The 16,888-nt window shown below is 36.0% G+C and overlaps 3 protein-coding genes across 8 annotated transcripts in view; 2 read left to right on the top strand and 1 right to left on the bottom strand.

Annotated features, from left to right (window-relative positions):
• Nucleotides 1–121: 121 nt before the first annotated feature.
• Nucleotides 122–8,876, top strand: spn-E (spindle E). 3 transcript variants are annotated; one of them, XM_066286539.1, is made up of 26 exons: nt 122–350; nt 604–848; nt 1,065–1,319; nt 1,372–1,570; nt 1,622–1,989; nt 2,042–2,203; nt 2,260–2,483; nt 2,538–2,728; nt 2,847–3,013; nt 3,168–3,338; nt 3,678–3,840; nt 4,587–4,714; nt 5,020–5,232; nt 5,323–5,449; nt 5,525–5,630; nt 5,684–5,842; nt 5,901–6,075; nt 6,202–6,408; nt 6,506–6,715; nt 6,783–6,911; nt 6,980–7,257; nt 7,544–7,686; nt 7,740–7,870; nt 7,921–8,042; nt 8,093–8,311; nt 8,369–8,876. In XM_066286539.1, exons 3-26 carry the CDS (start codon nt 1,092–1,094, stop codon nt 8,526–8,528), a joined length of 4,380 nt encoding a protein of 1,459 aa, XP_066142636.1. In that variant the 5' UTR covers nt 122–350; nt 604–848; nt 1,065–1,091; the 3' UTR covers nt 8,529–8,876. The 3 variants fall into 3 exon arrangements, with proteins under 3 accessions (XP_066142636.1, XP_066142635.1, XP_066142637.1); XM_066286540.1 differs by lacking the exon at nt 122–350 and adding an exon at nt 379–534; XM_066286538.1 differs by lacking the exon at nt 604–848.
• Nucleotides 8,877–9,422: 546 nt separating this feature from the next.
• On the top strand, nt 9,423–12,510 carry LOC136341515 (uncharacterized). 2 transcript variants are annotated; one of them, XM_066286570.1, is made up of 6 exons: nt 9,423–9,590; nt 10,369–10,485; nt 10,543–10,607; nt 10,658–10,785; nt 11,009–11,106; nt 11,496–12,510. In XM_066286570.1, the coding sequence occupies exons 2-6, from the start codon at nt 10,457–10,459 to the stop codon at nt 11,683–11,685; spliced, it is 510 nt and encodes a 169-aa protein (XP_066142667.1). In that variant the 5' UTR covers nt 9,423–9,590; nt 10,369–10,456; the 3' UTR covers nt 11,686–12,510. The 2 variants fall into 2 exon arrangements, with proteins under 2 accessions (XP_066142667.1, XP_066142666.1); XM_066286569.1 differs by having other exon boundaries at nt 10,658–10,833.
• An 88-nt stretch (nt 12,511–12,598) lies between these two features.
• LOC136341514 (uncharacterized) overlaps nt 12,599–16,888 on the bottom strand; it is a 39,117-nt gene continuing 34,827 nt past the window's right edge. For all 3 annotated transcript variants that reach the window (XM_066286567.1, XM_066286566.1, XM_066286568.1), the window contains 3 exons: nt 15,353–15,454; nt 15,044–15,301; nt 12,599–13,800 (listed from right to left, as the gene is read on the bottom strand). In XM_066286567.1, coding sequence (XP_066142664.1) covers nt 13,696–13,800; nt 15,044–15,301; nt 15,353–15,454 — 465 coding nt within the window. In that variant the 3' untranslated portion in view covers nt 12,599–13,695. The remainder of the gene's footprint in view (nt 13,801–15,043; nt 15,302–15,352; nt 15,455–16,888) is intronic.

Here is a 16,888-nt window from a genome sequence, read left to right as displayed (position 1 = left end):
AGTTTATTAATATCAAAATAGTAGTCGTTTTTCATTACATGTTGCCCTATTTTAATTAAGGAAATTCAATGGTACGTAAAAAAACATTTTTAATAAAAATTGTTATAGGAGTAGTCAGGTAGGGAATTTGTAGGAACATTTTTTATGAAAAATAAGAATGTTGTAGGGACATTTTCACTTCCTGTCGCAAAAAATTGTTGATTACAGTACTGTTTGTTTTCTCAATTTAGTTCTGTGCGCGGTTCTCATACTTTATAGTATTCAGCTGAACTATTTAAATTTCTATTAATTAATATAAATGTGGCCTTCTCTCTTTATATAAAATTGTGAAACCTGACCTTTAAGTCCTGGTAAGTGTTTGACTGAACCTCCGAATTGAAACCTCTGTTTTGGAGCAAAACTGTTGTTTGAACTCTTTCATGTGTTTTCGCGCAAGAAATTATTGTTTTTGTGATAAATAAAGTATCATGATCAGAAATGATAAAATTAAAATAGCCTCAACTAGAAAATTTTAATTTTATCAAAACATAAAAGGTATAAAAATTCGCAAATCTATCTCGAAATGTTTCCTAAGAACGTTTTTTTGTTTTTTTAAACCTCCAGTAATTAATGAGTTTCCCATTAATAATATGCAAATGGGGCCGCCCTACTCACCACATGTGCTGAGTGATTTTATTCATTCAACATAAGCAGCAATGAGTACAGTATTCAACATATGATCAGTGAGAGTCTTAAGGATGAAGCACCTTTCTCTAGTTTACTACACAGGGCAGCAACATGTTTGCCCCATTGAAACACTGCACAAAGACCACTCTGAACTCTCTAGAATTATCCATAATGTTCTCCAGGTACTGTTAGACAAATATAATTATTTCAGTCTTATCTAGATAGAATAAAAGTTTGCTTGCACAGAAACAGGTATTTTATTTATTTTGTGCCTTAATGGAGAATTGGTACCAAGATAGAGCTTTGGGAGATTACATGTTTGATGGGGAGTTCTCCATCAACTTAAAGGCATTAGATATGTTAGAGCTATTAATAGAGAATTTTTTATGGCTTTCAAGGTTTTTTGATTGCCACCTTTAGACAATATGAAGGCTCTCCTGGCTAAAATGGATCAAAAGCCCACTTATCCAGTGGGCCGAGTGAATGGTGCAAAGATGCCAATTTACACTCATGAAGATTTTTCCTCATCGAGTGATGAAGATGATTATTCTGACAATAATCAGGTTTATGAAGAGGAATTCGTAAAACAGGAGATGGAAAAGTATGCATTTCAACCTGTCTTGCAAACAAGTGAAGGATTTGGTGATGACGTAGTAAGTATTGGATAAACTTTTTAACCAACCTGTTGAGAACCCTTGTTATTAGAGTGCCGTAGATGATTTGTACCATGTGAACAGCATTATCCCGGATGGGAAATCCGAACCCGCCGAAGTATACCAAAAGTATAATTTTAAACTAAAAAGTGATGTAAAATCTGAGCTGCCCATTGATTCATTCAGAAATCAGATTTTATCTAGAATAGAACTCAATCAGGTTATTGTTATTGAAGGTCCCACTGGGTGTGGTAAATTTTCTTGTTAAAAGCATTTCAGTATAGTCACTAGAAGAATTTTAGGCAAAACCACTCAAGTACCTCAGATGGTAATGGATGATCTAAGGGAGAAAAATGAGTATTGCAACATTGTTGTGACTCAACCTCGAAAAATTGCCACTATTAATGTGGCAAAAAGAGTATGTGAAGAACGGGGATGGGCTTTGGGGACTGTGTGTGGTTATCAGGTGGGCTTGGAAAAAAGAGTCTCAAAAGATCAAGTGATCACCTATATGACCTTGGGGGTGCTCCTTCAAAAAATCATCCACGCAAAGTCCCTGAGGGAGTACACTCATATTATTATTGATGAGGTTCATGAACGTAATCAAGAATTGGATTTTCTGTTGTTAGTAGTTAGGAAGTTTTTATTTACCAATTCGCCTCATGTTAAGGTTGGAACTAATTTTATAAGTACTGGACTTGTTACCAACAAAACTATTGCAGGTCGTATTAATGTCCGCCACTATCAATGCAGATGAATTTGCTTTTTATTTCCGCAAGCAGGCGGTCGGGCATTTAATTTCTGCCCCAATCATTAAAGTAAATAAGATCTCACAATACAGCAAAGTCATTTTCTATCTGGACCAAATGTCTTCAGTTACGGAAGTATGTTTTGTGCCGATAATTTCTATTGATGGTAGTAGGCATAGTCGATTTTACAGATGCCTAGATTCGACATTAGAAAACCGGAGATTTCTGAACAGGTCTGGAACGCGTTTCTCTTTCTCGTCAAGGTATTTGATAAGCTGGACAGGACAAATGTCAGCATGGGAGGTCAAGCGACACACGGGAGTGTCTTGGTTTTCCTGCCTGGCATAAATGAGATTGAAGACGCTCATAATTTACTTATTAAGGCTGAAAGACAGGAGATGACGGGTGCGAACAAGTAGGCGATCAACCAATTCTATTTTTCTTGTTTCATAGAATATTTGGCTTGCAGCCTAAGCCCCAGAACTGGGACGGCTTCACAAGTTCTAAATAGACTGAAGTGGGATATTATTCCACTACATTCGTCCTTGCCTAACGATGAACAGGCGCAAGCCTTTCTTCCTTCTAAACCAGGCTACAGAAAAATTATTTTATCCACAAATATAGCGGAAAGCTCGGTAACTGTGCCTGATTCTTGTTATGGTAAATTCCGTTCTTCCTTTGAGAAATTGGAAATTTTATTATATTTTTAAAATGGCTACTTTCTCAATCGAATCAGAAAATTATTGGTAGTTCAATTTTCTTCCAAAATTATTTTTAGTAATCGACTTTTGTCTCACCAAAGTGATGACTGTGGATCCATTAACGAAGTACATGAGCTTGAAGTTAGAGTGGGCCTCTCATGTCAATTGCGATCAACGCGCAGGCAGAGTAGGAAGAACGTGTGACGGCAGAATTTACCGATTGGTCACCGAGAGTTTTTATATTGTATGTCGCCTATATTAACTTCTTGAGTCTTAAAAAAAAAATATTTTCCCAACATTAATATTTTCAAAATATTCTACTTTAAAATCATTCTATAAATCTATTTCGTCTGACAGGAAATTTTATGTGAATATTGTGTCGAAATTAAATAATGCAGGAAGAAATGGAGAAGATGCTTATGCCGGAAATTCTAAGAGCTCCCCTTGAGAGGGTGGTTCTTCAGGCAAAAATGCTAGAACTGCAGGAGTCGCCTGCGCAAATCTTAGCCCTTGCTTTGAATCCCCCCAATTTGAAGAACATAGAGCTGACAGTTTGGCAGTTGAAAGAAGTGGGTTTAAGTTAATGATCTAGAAGAACTGACTGTAGAAAACAATTTCTAGTATTGAAATAAAAGTGAGGTAATTTTCTAACAGGTACTTATCATAACTTAGTGTCCTTATGACGTTATTTTGTTGTCAGAAAAAGCTGGTGCAATCGGTTCATATAAGGTGTAAGAGGTCATGGTCACGTAATTTTTTCTCATTTCCCTGCCATAGATTAAAGACGTATTTGCGAAAAAGAGGCCTGAAACCTAGTAAAAAAAAATGCTATATTCAGTCTTTCTAGATCGTTGATTTGATTATTTAGTTTTGGAAATTCAATTAATGAGTTTTTTGGGTGGGTGTAGATAGGGGGGTTGTTGAAGACCCGTCACGGTTTGATGTTTAATTCGGATGGAGATATCACCTTCTTGGGGAAAGTCATGGCTAATTTGCCCATTGACGTACACCTCTCCAAAATGATCGTGTTGGGGCAGTTTTTCAGCTGTTTGGAGGAAACTATTATTATTGGTGAGTCATACAACATTGCAAGCATCTCATCAAATGTAGTTGATACAATTGAACGGTTTTTGACTAATAAATTAATTTCTCTCTACCAGTCTCTTTAAGATCGCTTGTTACAATCGGTTCGCTTTTATAGCTTTATTGTTCTTCAACTTAAATCACTCTTAGCAATGGTCTCTTCATATAGTTAAAGATCCCATAACTAGAAGGTTCCGCAATGTTCTTGCAAATATGCAGACATTAACGTAAATAAACATATGTGCGATCCATAAAAGGAAACAATGAATCATTCGATCGAGCATGCCAGGTAAACTCTTTTTTGCCTAACTTTTTACCTACGAAGGTTGAATGCCAGTCGTAACTATATGTTTGGTGTATTAGAGATTGTGTTGCCGTTTTCTGAAATAATTCTTAATTTTAGGAGATTCGCACTATCCACAAGAACGGGACATATTACGAACAAATATAATATTAATTTGGACACTAATGATTTTAATCATTTGTGGTCCCTTCTTTGGTCAAATGAAAAAGTAGATAATGCCGGAGAAGAATGGCTATCTGCATTTTAAATTTCTAAATACATTTCTGATACAAACTCTGCCAGAGAAGGTGTTGGATATCAAATAATTAAAAAAAAATACAATTTGTTTTTTAAAGATAAATTCGACAGAACTGTTTTAGTGATTGTCAATATATTCGTTTCGTCAATATTTACAGGTGAAATAAGATTTTAATATTGACTTCACTTTCAGCCGCTGGATGCTCGATCCAAAACATATTCTCCGTTCCATTCCAAAAGCGAATGGATGCGTATAGGAAAGTCTTGCTTTGGGCAGATGGCTCGTGCAGCGATCTCATAGCACTGCTGAATTTATATTCTGTAAGTATTATACATTTTTTTACAAAGAAAATTCATATACTGGGTGTTTCTGAAAACTGTTTGGATTATAATGGATTTAAAGCATTATGGTTCAGGTTAGTTTAGGTTCCTGCAGTTTGTAGTAATAGGAACTATTATGACAAATATAGTGTCAACTTGTGTGTATCAATATATAAGCGAATTTTGTGTTACTTTTTGGTGGAACATATCACGTACAATAAAAAATTTAGTTCAGCAGTCAAGAGTACTTTCGCCATTTTGTCATCTACACGAGATTAATATTTTGAGAAGGTTTTTTTCTGTAGGTGTGGCAACGGCTCAATCGTGAAAACGCCTTCGCGTCCAAATCCCAAGAATCCGATTGGTGTCGCAGGAATCTGGTCAGTTTGAAGGGCCTAAGAGAATGGCATCTGCTGGTGACGGAAATTAAACAACGACTAGAATGGATGCAAATCAAAGAAACTGTGGGTCCGGGAAAGGTGGTTTTGTCCGACGTTGAAAAACCTACAGTGTTGAAGGTAATTTTGTTATTTAGTGACAGAGAAAAAGAACCTTTTATGTCATTATTTTAGCTAATAAGTCTCTTCAATACATTTATATCTCTTTAGGTGGTAATGGCCGGCGCTTTTTATCCCAATTATTTCATTAAATCAAAGGAATTCAATCAAACAACCGAGAGAGATGCGGTAAAAACCTTAGGGGGGCGCAATCCTTATTGCACTGTTTATTTGACAGGTATGTCACGTCTTTGACAGTGTTTTATTTGTGTCATTATTGTTATATGTATATTTTTGTTGTTACTACACACAGGCCTGGATCCTAGACAGCCGGGACAAATTTATGTACGACAGATAAAACGTATGATCCGAGATCGGGATAACGAGACAGACGTCCAGATAGGTTTTGACGGAAGCATGTAAACTACACGTTTTTTATTTGGTGATTCCAGTATAGAAGAAACATTTTCAGGAAAGTGTATGTTGAATTTAAAAATGCACTGGACCCAGTTATGGTCAATGTAGATGGCTTTACTCGACTAGCAAACATCAAGGAACGCATTCCCACTCAAATCTACGAAATGATCCGAAAGAGACAGCTTAAATATGACTTCGAATTAAGGCTATTGCCGTGAGTATTGTTATGGTCGCGTTACTACGTTTGGTGTTGTAATCTTAGTACCTTTAAGTATGGATAAAGCGTGGGAATTCGCCGAGAAGCACGGATCCAAAACCAATCGCGGTTTGCCGCTTGAAAACATTGTCACTGGCACATCGTCTTCCAAAATGAACTGCTTTTCAACGGTCGATTACAGCGTTATTCCAACCGCTGGTACTCAATTTATCCAAATTCAGGTTTCGCATGTGAGTATGACTGGAAGGCTGGTTTTATTTTATCAGTACTTTAAGAGATACTTGGTTGTTCAGTTTTAAAAAACTTGAAAATCATGAAGTATGTTGTGAGAATTTACTAGACGTTTTATTCATTAGCCCGTGGATGCTGGACATTTTTGGGCCCAAAACGCTGACGATCGAACCGTCGAACTATTACAGAAAATAGATGAAGCCTTAAACAAACAGGTACTGCAGCAAGTGGACGAACAGCCTAAAGTTGGCAAAATTTATGTCGCGAAATTCGACAACGATGGATTGTTTTATAGGTGTAGATTAACTGCCACTGCAGGAAGACACAACCAGGTACGTCGCTATTTTTTCAAATATTAGTTTCTTATGTGTGTGAACTTACAATTATGTGAAGAATATCACAGTAATTTTTCTCTTTTGCGGCGATTAGGTTCTTTTCATCGATTACGGAAACTATCAGAGAGTCGAGGTTAACAACTTATATTATTTACCTCAACGTCCTCAATGTTTTGTTTCGGCACTAGCCTTTGAATGCGTCATGCATGGAATAAAGCCACCTTGCAAAGATCAGGGCAATTGGACCGAACATGTTAACGAACTTTTCAAAAAATGGACATTGGGCATTGTGTTATTTGCTGAAGTAAGGACCTTTTCTTGAACCTACTGTTTATTGAATGTTGAACGTTTCTAAATGTGAATTTAAATAGGTGTATTCAGTGGTTAACGACGTTATTGAACTCACAATCTACCGAACTGCGATTAAAGAGAAATCTCTGAATAAGTACATGATAGATGGCCGCCACGCTGAATCCGCAGCTCCTAGCTTTCTTTCAAAGGTAATAAACGACATTAAAACATAGTTTTTTTGCGATGTTTACTGTAATATTGGTCAATGGATTCTTAGCAAGATCATGAAAGGCGGCTCACTATTCAATCCTCCACGGATCCCTTAGAAAATGAGGCCCAAATGGATGTAGACAAGATTGTCAATTATAGGGATTTCGCGGATCCTCAGGTGAGCCGGGACGATTGCATAATAACGCGATTGAAAGGACCCTTCAGTCCGTTGGAAGCGAAGCTCTTTGGTTGCACGACGACGGGGGGATGGAAGAGCGTTGACGTGGAAGGAACGTCGGTCAATGCGGTTTTGTTGGATACCGAACCAGAAAGTCCACATGCTAGGTATAATGCTTGAAAGTTTTCATCGCGTTTGCTTCTTGAAAAAGGTTATTCTTTGAAGTTACAATGGCCCTCTACTCGTACAATCACCCAGCTTATTTTTTGGTTACATCTAATGTATAGTGTACCATAAAAGGTGCCTGCTTAAGTATGGATTTTGAGATTAGTCTATCTTTACCACTGTGAACTTCTTAGTACTTTGCCAATTAATAGATAACATACAGATTTCGTAAAGCTATTTTGCATTTTTAATTTTCCCCATTCATTCACAAGAAAACATTTATTTCAGGTTATTAGTGGCCGCCCATGTGGGCCAAACATCCGAAGGCAGCCGGCTAAAACTAAGGCAGACCACTCTAATGCCGAACCTGCCAGGCTTACCGATGCTGATGGCCGCCTTGTTTTGCCCTACCATGGAGCCGAAACCTACAAGTAAATAATGATGACAATAAGTTTTCATTAACTTAAGCGTTTACAAATTGTAGCCGATAATACCTTGATAGCGGCAATTCTTTGCGGCCTTGGTTACAATGAAGTCACTAACAAACCCCTTTTTCCGTTACACGACATGCTTATCCGTCTCGATACTGAGCTGCGAATGGAAGAATTAGAGATGGTGTGTTTCGAAACTTTGGCTTTTAAATTGTAACATATTAAAATTTCTAGATTAATCGGGTGCGCTATTTGATGAACAACGCCCTGAAAGTAATGTGTGAGATGGAGCAAAGCCAATCCACACAAAACCAGCTCTTGTCTGTTCAAATCAAGTTAAAGGAGCACCTTTTTCGGTATAAAATTGCGTGTTAAATTTTCGGAATATGATAATAATGATTCTCAGATTGATACATTTCGAGCGGTTGCCAATAAATCGTCAAAATGTGTTTCCTCGGACTACGACATGGGGCCGAGACCAAGACACTAGCCTGTTGACACCCAACATGGCCAATGAGGATCAGGATATTTGGGCCCTTTTAGGATTCATAAAGATTATTCAACTGAGCAACTATGAGAGAGAGATCGTCAAAAATTTGGAGGACATCGAGAATACTGTTTATGAGTAAGACGTTGCCGTTTTTTTTCACTCAAAATCCTTATTTTCTACTTCCTTTTTAAGCGTGAAGCCATTTGAGGAATTGCGTTGCCTCTTGTGCGAGGAAGATATTTACTTTTTGTGTAGGCTGCGCTTGCATATAATTAATGATAAACATAAAAGCAAGGTGGACCGATTCAAGTACAATTTAAAGCTTTCCGAAGATGATGAAGATGAGGAGTAGAGTGGACGTTTGCCGATTCACGTTTTCATCACGTTTTATGGTTTTTTTTTAAGTTTTATTAAGTGGTCTCTTTTTTTTTATATTATTACGTTAATTTCCAGTGTTTATATTTTGATGTAAGGGTGATGTTTTTAAGTTATTTTTATTATGTTGATACTTGTCAATATGATCAAAATGAGGCGTTAGTTTACAATGTTGACATAGCTGTACCGTAAATAATAAAAAAAAAATCACATATGGGCAGATAAAAAAATTATCTGCATATATGTGATTAAAGTTTTTAAGGTTTATTTTTTCGTATATGCTAAAGTAAATGTATTTAAGTTAATAAAACATTCGAAATATAAAGTGTTTATTTTCTACGTATTTACAATAAAACTTTAAAGGATAATCACCTAATCTTGGTGTTTATATTTTTTTAATTTGTGTTTGCTACTCACGCCAAGCTGTTGCCATAAAAAAACATTTTTTACATGTAAAAGTCTTTAAAAAACCCTTAATGGTCATATTGATAATCAATAAAGCCATAATTATATGAAATTAAAAAAAAATTGTGCTAAAAATGTAGACAAGCTATTTCATATGTATGTTTAAACGGCGCCATGACTACCTTAATTCTAGATTTTATGCAATTATTGACTAAAATAATATCAAGAGCATTTTTATATATTGAAAATTTGTGTTAGCATTGAGCGTGTTTATTTAAAATTGTATGATATATAGGAAAGAACCATATAAAGCTAAAATATGATTTGTTTAAAGGTCGTTACACCTAGAAAAAAAACTTTTAAGGTAAATGTAAAAAAATCCACCCCCTTGCCCTATATCCACACGCTTATATAGCCCCTTCCGTTTCGCGCGCATCAACCCCTGCTTTCGCGCCCCTATCGTCGATATCCTAAACTGCGTTTCTAGGTGTATTCTGCGGCCTAAATGTTCAATGTTTACATTCTTTTTAACGCGATTTTACCCACCCCATACCGAAAATTAATCATTTATAGTATTAAACGTCGAGGGTGTTCTTCACCGTTGCCAAAAAACGACGTTGGTTTCGCAAAAAAGGTGAGCTTTTCTTTAGTTGTGATGTGTAGGGGAAGGGGTGGAAAAACCATGGGTGTAGTTAAATTTTTAATTCTTAATATAACTGCATCGTTTAGCTATGGAATTCAGGAATCAATTTTGATGTCGCGAAAAGAATGAGGAGAATCGAATTTAATATATATAAGATTGCATAAGAATAGATCCACATTTTTCTGGCGAAAATGGTGAATGAAAAATCTACTCTGTCTTTCCATCTGTGTCTCCTCGTAGAATGGAATTGAAATAATGTTTTTTGTGCTATTTGAAAGTCTTCAAGTCAGAGCAAAATTCTTGCTATCTTTAGGGTTAATTTAATCCAAAATTAATGACTCATGAAATAAAAGCACCCCCTGATCCTAGGTAGCAAATCCCGCCTTAATTTCTGAAGCCGTAACGTAGGATAAGGATATTATTTTCTATCTTATTAGAGTCTAATTAAGGGCAAGCCTTTAATTAAATGTCTCCACTAATGATTGGGGAAGGGTGATTAAATGGAAATAAACGAGGTGGGTGCACCATTTATCTTGACATCCCTGAAATCGCGTGGATTATCACACTTTAATTTGAATTTTACCATCGTTCAAAGAAATGAAACTAAAATAGGATTTCTCAGCAGTATACTTAATATAGGAAACTTAACACGGGTGCACCCTCACCTTTACCACCGATTCCCTTTATATCGACCGCTGATAGTATAAAGGTTTTATCGTATGTCTAATATCTCATACACAACATTGTCTTAATAATCTCTTTGTTTTAGATTTTAAGGTCTATTAGGGATGACAGTTGTTGTCTGTGGGTCATATTAAGCCGCCACCCTGGCGCCTTTCAAGATCAAATTTAGTAGGATGTCGAAGTCGAATTCTTTAAATAGAAGGTATAAATAACACTCCAAATATCTCAATTATGTTTGTAATTGTTTGATATAATACAGTAATTCGACTGAGACTGAACATGAGCTGGATTTTAAAGACCTCACAGCATCCTCAATCCAGGAAGGTAAAATGAGAAAGATCTGGGAGAATAATGTTAGAGAGGGTAATTTTTAGATATAAATGAGGCAGCGACAATCGAAGAAGATGATTACAACGCAGATATAAGTTCCACAAATTCAAATACAAACTCGAACAATACTGAAAACTTCGTAAACGATGACGATGGTGGAGGTGGGAGAGAGGTAATACCATCGAGTCCTCCCCCTTCATACGAATTCGTATTGGAAGAGGTGGGCAATATTTGGTAATGACGTTAAAAAAGCTTTTCAAGGGCTTGAAGTTACTAATTAAACGCGTAAAGTGGGTTCTATTCTAGATTTTGGCTCGCATGTATTAATGCGTTTTTGGGAATGCTTCTTATGATATGGTTTTTAAATTAAGTGTTGAAAATGGGTTTTATTCTAGAATCGCCTAAAGCAGCAAGAAAGTGTTCAATCGCAATCTCCATCTACTCCGCCTCAAGCCCAGGAGATTATGCACAAATCGAGCAAAGAATTCTACAAGTAAGTATTCAGTAATAATAGGTTGATAAAATACCGCATTTTGAACCAAAGAAATAATCAACTAGCTATAAGAGCATTCGGAGAATTTAATTCTCCAAAGCAAACTTGGAATTGACTCATAAAAATTATAGAAATTATTGATCTTCCACATTACTGAGAAAAATATATCTTTACCATATTGTCAAGATTATTTCTGTATGTTTCACCTTTTCCGTTTCGTATAATTGATAATTTATAATGCGTTAAACCGTTCTTATCAATTCACCACAACACCAAAATCACAAATCACAAGTTTCCTTATCCGCGTCGTCAGGATTATGATTCATATGTTTTGCTGTGGTGATACCGAGATTTTTTCTGCATCATCTTCTTGATGTTTTTGGTATTAGAGCTGTAGCTAAACAATTCGGCATTACCTGCAAGATGTCAGACCACTGCCGCTGCTACGATTGTCAAAGCCATTATTTTGACTGTGAGTATGAGCAAAACGAACAGGAAAAAACAGACGGAGGCTTGGGAGCTGGAACCCCTGTATTTCTGCATGAGGTCATGCATGGAAGCGCTTGCAATATCTTGTAATAACTATGTAATAAATGATTTTTATTGATGTTTTAAACTTGCAAGCACGGGCGTGCGAAATATGTATATCTTTTTGGTACGCCCCTGCATGTATTGTAGTATCCACACCACTGACTGATAGATACTTTTTATTGTAAAATAATCTTCTTTGATTCATGAAAAATTATAAATTATTGCATTATATTATTATCGGTGTCTATTTCTATATTTACAAACTGTACATAGATATGGCGGATGTTTTTAACGAAACTTGTAACATATGAAATTGCGCTTTCTCAAAGATCTCACAAAACTTGTTGATGAGTCGGGTAATGTGAATTTTATACGACTGAAAGCTAAAGGCAGTTTTAGCGTTTTTTGTTAGTATTTTTCAGTGTAAAGAAAACTCAGTGAGAGCTTTTAAGGCATAAGATTGTATTTAGACCTAAGAGATAGTGCAACTGGAATTAGTTACGACGGGAGTAGAAACGATTTCGTTTCAGTGTAACAATATTATCTGTATTAACTTTGACTTGGCTCTAACTTAGGTATAGGAATGATGAATGTAATCTACCATAAAGGAGGATAGTTCCCTCTTTCACTGAAACCCATAGAAATATGGAACTATATGAAATTTTGACAGAAATCTTATCTCTGGGTATTATACTCGTAGATCATAGATTTTAGGAACGACTGTAAGAACTATATATTTAACTGAGACGCACCAAATTATTATACCCTGACCTGAGCACCTATATTTTATATATTACGAATACTATCCTAAATGTGTGATATATTTATTTGTGGAGTCCTATACAAAATTATGAATAAATGAGTATGATAGACCGAATCGCATTATTTTTGCGCATTGCTTGCACCTGCTAATTTATCCTGATGTTGGGTAGGTACTTTGAAAAAAAAAAAACTCACAACATTATTGAGCATAGAATATAATATTTAATATTTACAACAATGTAAATTCAGTTTTGAGCACAGATAAAAATTTGTTTACTTTACTAGTAACGGATTATCACTGGTATATAGCAGCTTTAATGTTTGATTTCTCTTTGAAACACTCTTGATAAACCATGAAACATTGATAAAAAAAAACACAATAAAATGTGTATTTAATTACTATATACTTAGACTAGTGTTTAGTAATAATAAGTGGCTAAAGATAGAGAGCAAAATACAAAAATAGAAAGCCTTTACGTATAAACAAAAACAAGAAAACGATAAAGGTTTTTTCAAGCATAGTCCCACCCTGTATATTTCGATATTATAAGAGTCCAGTGGCAATATTGTTTAGTGTTAGTATTATGCCCCGTATCAACAACAACAATAAAGTAAATTTATATCACATAAATATATGCACGTGCAAATTATTTCCTATCATAAATGTGCCATATACACACACTTTTAAAATAATCTATTTAGACGATTCTTCTGCAAAATAAGCTTAATTACAATAATAGTCGTATATCTATAAGGTTGAAATATTTCAATTAGACATCATGGGGATAGTTTATGGAATAATAATTAGAAGCTCATGGGTTTTGGGGCAATGATAAGGTTCGATTAGTACATATTTAAAATTTATAAAATACACCTTTGAAAATGTCTTAACATAACTTAAAATATGCAGCCAAATATACATAAATTTGATGTACTGCGCGTTCAGCAATGAACCAAGTTACAGAGCAGGAATTATGACGTTATTGTGGATGCAGATTCCTGTCAAACTAAGTTGTTTTGGTGAACGTTCTGTACAAATTAGTTAAGCGTTTGGGAAAGGCTTAATATTTGAAAGGACATACACATTTTCAAAAATGTTAAAATTTCGAAAATTGAAAAAGATTCTCAAAAATCATAAATTTAAGAAAATGAATAATGCTAAGCATCTTAACATAAATAGCATTTTTCATTTTCTGAGGTATTAAGCCAATCCCAACTTCCTCACCCTCTGTTTTATTCAGTGGATGAATGAATACAATTTTAGACCAAATTCCTCGCAATTCCACCTCTGCTTCGCTATTGGATGGAACAAGACGAGGTGTGATCCACACTCAGCAGCTGGCCATACTCATTTCCCGTGGTCGGGAAATCAATTTCCTCTTCAAAGTCGAAGTAGTGACACTGAAAAATACAGGTGCATTAGCTCCTTCACTCGAGCTTTCACGGAAATTAGGTGATTTGCTGCTCCGAATTTTCGGGGCGCAAATTGGATGACGTCGTGGTTCCCGTCTGGAAAGTGGGAAATTTCCAAACTAATTGGCTCCACTGATTCGACTCCTTTTTTTTTGGGGGAGGGGGCGAACCGCATCGTTCCAATTAGCCACGTGCATGTATCCACGGTATCGAAAAGCGGAGGCTTTTAAGCTAATACGAACCGCAATTCCAGACCGGAACGCCATTTTTAAGCCTGTCAATTGTAATCCAGTCGTTGCCAAACATAACGTTCGACCCCCCGTTAATCAAATCCAAATTCGAATTTGGCCTACATTTTGACTGTTTCGGGGGGGTGGAAGATTAATGGGGTTGTATTTTTCCGTGCCGACGTTCAGACGACCCTGGATGGCACTATTCAAGGAACAACACCTGCTCTAATTCAGCTTGAGCCATCCTATAGGCAACATTAAAAGAATTGCTATTTAGCAACAATAAAACCTCAAAGATTAAATCTAATTCTACACAGTTTTTCAACTCAGCTGAGAAATATTTTCCTTTAATTAATCCAGAAATTAACGAGAGCGTGGCCCTCTGCGCGTTTAAGTAATTTCTTTCCATTTAATGGAAATTTTTCGTCGTAGAATTATTGCCTCCATTATATTTCATTACGAAGTATTATTGTTTCCTCTTTCCTCATTCCGCTCCGGAAGGGCCCGGATTTACCGGAGAGATAACCGGAAAAATAATGACCAAAACCGGATTTTCTATGATTGACCTCAGAGGTGGCTTTTGATATTTTAGTGGCAAATTTTAGGATTAAATACCAAAAGATCTTTAAAAGTGAACTTGGGATTTTATCAGGTGAGCCAATAGCTTGCATTTCATTGAGTATTTATACGTATACAAATTACTTATTTAAGATGCCTTTGAAGATCTGAATTGACCGTACAGAAAGGACGAACGACCTTGATATTTTAAAGGAAAGTTTAGGGATTAAATATCAATAGATCCTTAAGAGCTTCTGGAATTTTATTAAGCTTGCAAGTAGCTTGAGCGTAACTTTCTTTATCTATATAGAATTTTCAGAACCTTAAGAGTTGCGGATATTCATGATGTTTTACAGACAAATTGTTTTAATAAATACCAAAAAGATTATTGAATGAAGCTTGATTTTTCCAATTGCGCATGCGCTCCCAGTCATTTTCCTCACCTGACATTCTATACATCTACAATCATCAGTCTGTGAGCAACTAAGTCCTAAGATGGCGGCAGCTTCCTCATAGAGGTCCATACTTTTGCCGCCCTCCATCATGGTCGATGACGTGGAAGGGCTGTCGATTGACGTGTGATGGGCGCTGGACGAAGGCGTCACTGCGCCGACGCACTTATCGGTGCCAACTTTGGGGTTGCTATTGCTCTCGTGCGGTAAATTTGATTGTCCGTTCGGGTTTTGAATTGTAGTTAGAAACTACGTTATTGATGGTTAGTTAAAAGTTTCGTTAGACTCGGAATAACTCACCTCTAGATTTTGATTGAATTTCTGTTTTAACTTGGTGTTAGGCTTGTATTTCAACATTTCCCTGCCCGCCGGGGAAACGAATAGGTTCTCTAAATTGCTTTCCTGAAAATGAAAGGGAGCGTTAGTGAAAAGTTGCCAGTTGTATTGAGGTGTTTGTTTGGTTGGAATTAGTTTTGGAAAAAACTGGAAATGTGATTGGAAAGTTGCAGTCACAGTGCACTAGTGTTCGAGACACCTTTATTCCAGTTTTAAAAGGCCATAAATAACAAACTTTAAGAAGAACCTTTTTAGGCCAACAGCATTTAACCGGAACTAGGCGGGTGTATCCTATTTATCGCGTTCCCATGCAAAACTTGTTCGAAAAAGTTTTATCTCGTTTTAAGTTGAACCCTTAAACTTCAGCGTAAAGTTTTATGGATTAGTTTGTTAAAAAGGGCCATTCTAAGTTCCTCGCGAAGCTCAGATGTTTTCTCCTTATTTCGGCTGATGGAAGATCCCAATTGGCTTGCAGAATAATTAATAAGACGGAATTCGTCATTATCATGAAGTTCTTAGCGTTCTTATGTTCGAGTTGGTTTTAGCATAGTTTTGCTTATCCATATCACATATGCATTCCTAATTATTTGCGGCACGTATGTTAATTTCGTTTACACTCCAAATGCGCCAAGAAAATTCATCAATTTAAGGTGTTTTCTCTAATTAATCGTTTCTATCTATTTCATCAATCGAAATTTATTATATTAAAAATGCTTTACATATGGTTGGTTGCCCATCCCCAGAATTACTCCAAATTTCACGATGCCCACATGCAAAACACAATGGGAAAAAAATATACGAAGACAGAACTAGCACTTTAACCTCTGTGGGGGCTTCATTAATTGATGGTCTTTTGAATTTTTGCATTTTTTGCAAGATGTAGTGTCCGAAGCCCCAGAAAAGTTTTTAAGCAATAATTCTGGGTGGTTTCGTTAAAAATGGCTTTTAAAAAAGTCCGTATGTGTAGTTACACATCTCCCCTCGTAACGCTTGTCTTCACGTCACCTTGTTTGTCGCGTTAGTGCCACACAGTGGGAGAAAATGTTTATGGTTGGAATTTTTAGCGCTTTAATTCAGTTTTTAGGGCCATCAAAATTATCAGAGAAAAAAGATTGGAACAGATTGGAAAGGAATGAAGTAAGAATCAGAAATTGGAAATTTGCAAGCTAATCTGCTTTGCAAATTTCACCTACTGTTCGCAGAAAATAGATCTTTTATTCAATTAAAGACAATTTTAACAAGTTGATCGCTTTGCCACTGCTTAAATCTAGCTTGGCTCGTAAAGAATCATATTTCCATACATCCAAATCCCACAAATAAGAAAAATTATCGCAGTTTTTCGAGGATTTGCATTGTTTCCATTCTCGTCGAGCTGTATCTTTCTGGAGCAGCTTAATTATTTCTTACTTACTATTGTACAAAGAATTCTTCCCCTCTCTCAATTCATATAAATTCCTTTTGTATTTACCTACACAAACAACTAATTCTCAAAAGGTCGTT

This window comes from Euwallacea fornicatus, chromosome 10 (assembly GCF_040115645.1).
Source record: "Euwallacea fornicatus isolate EFF26 chromosome 10, ASM4011564v1, whole genome shotgun sequence".
NCBI lineage: Eukaryota > Metazoa > Arthropoda > Insecta > Coleoptera > Curculionidae > Euwallacea > Euwallacea fornicatus.
This window is presented reverse-complemented; position numbering and strand designations above follow the sequence as displayed.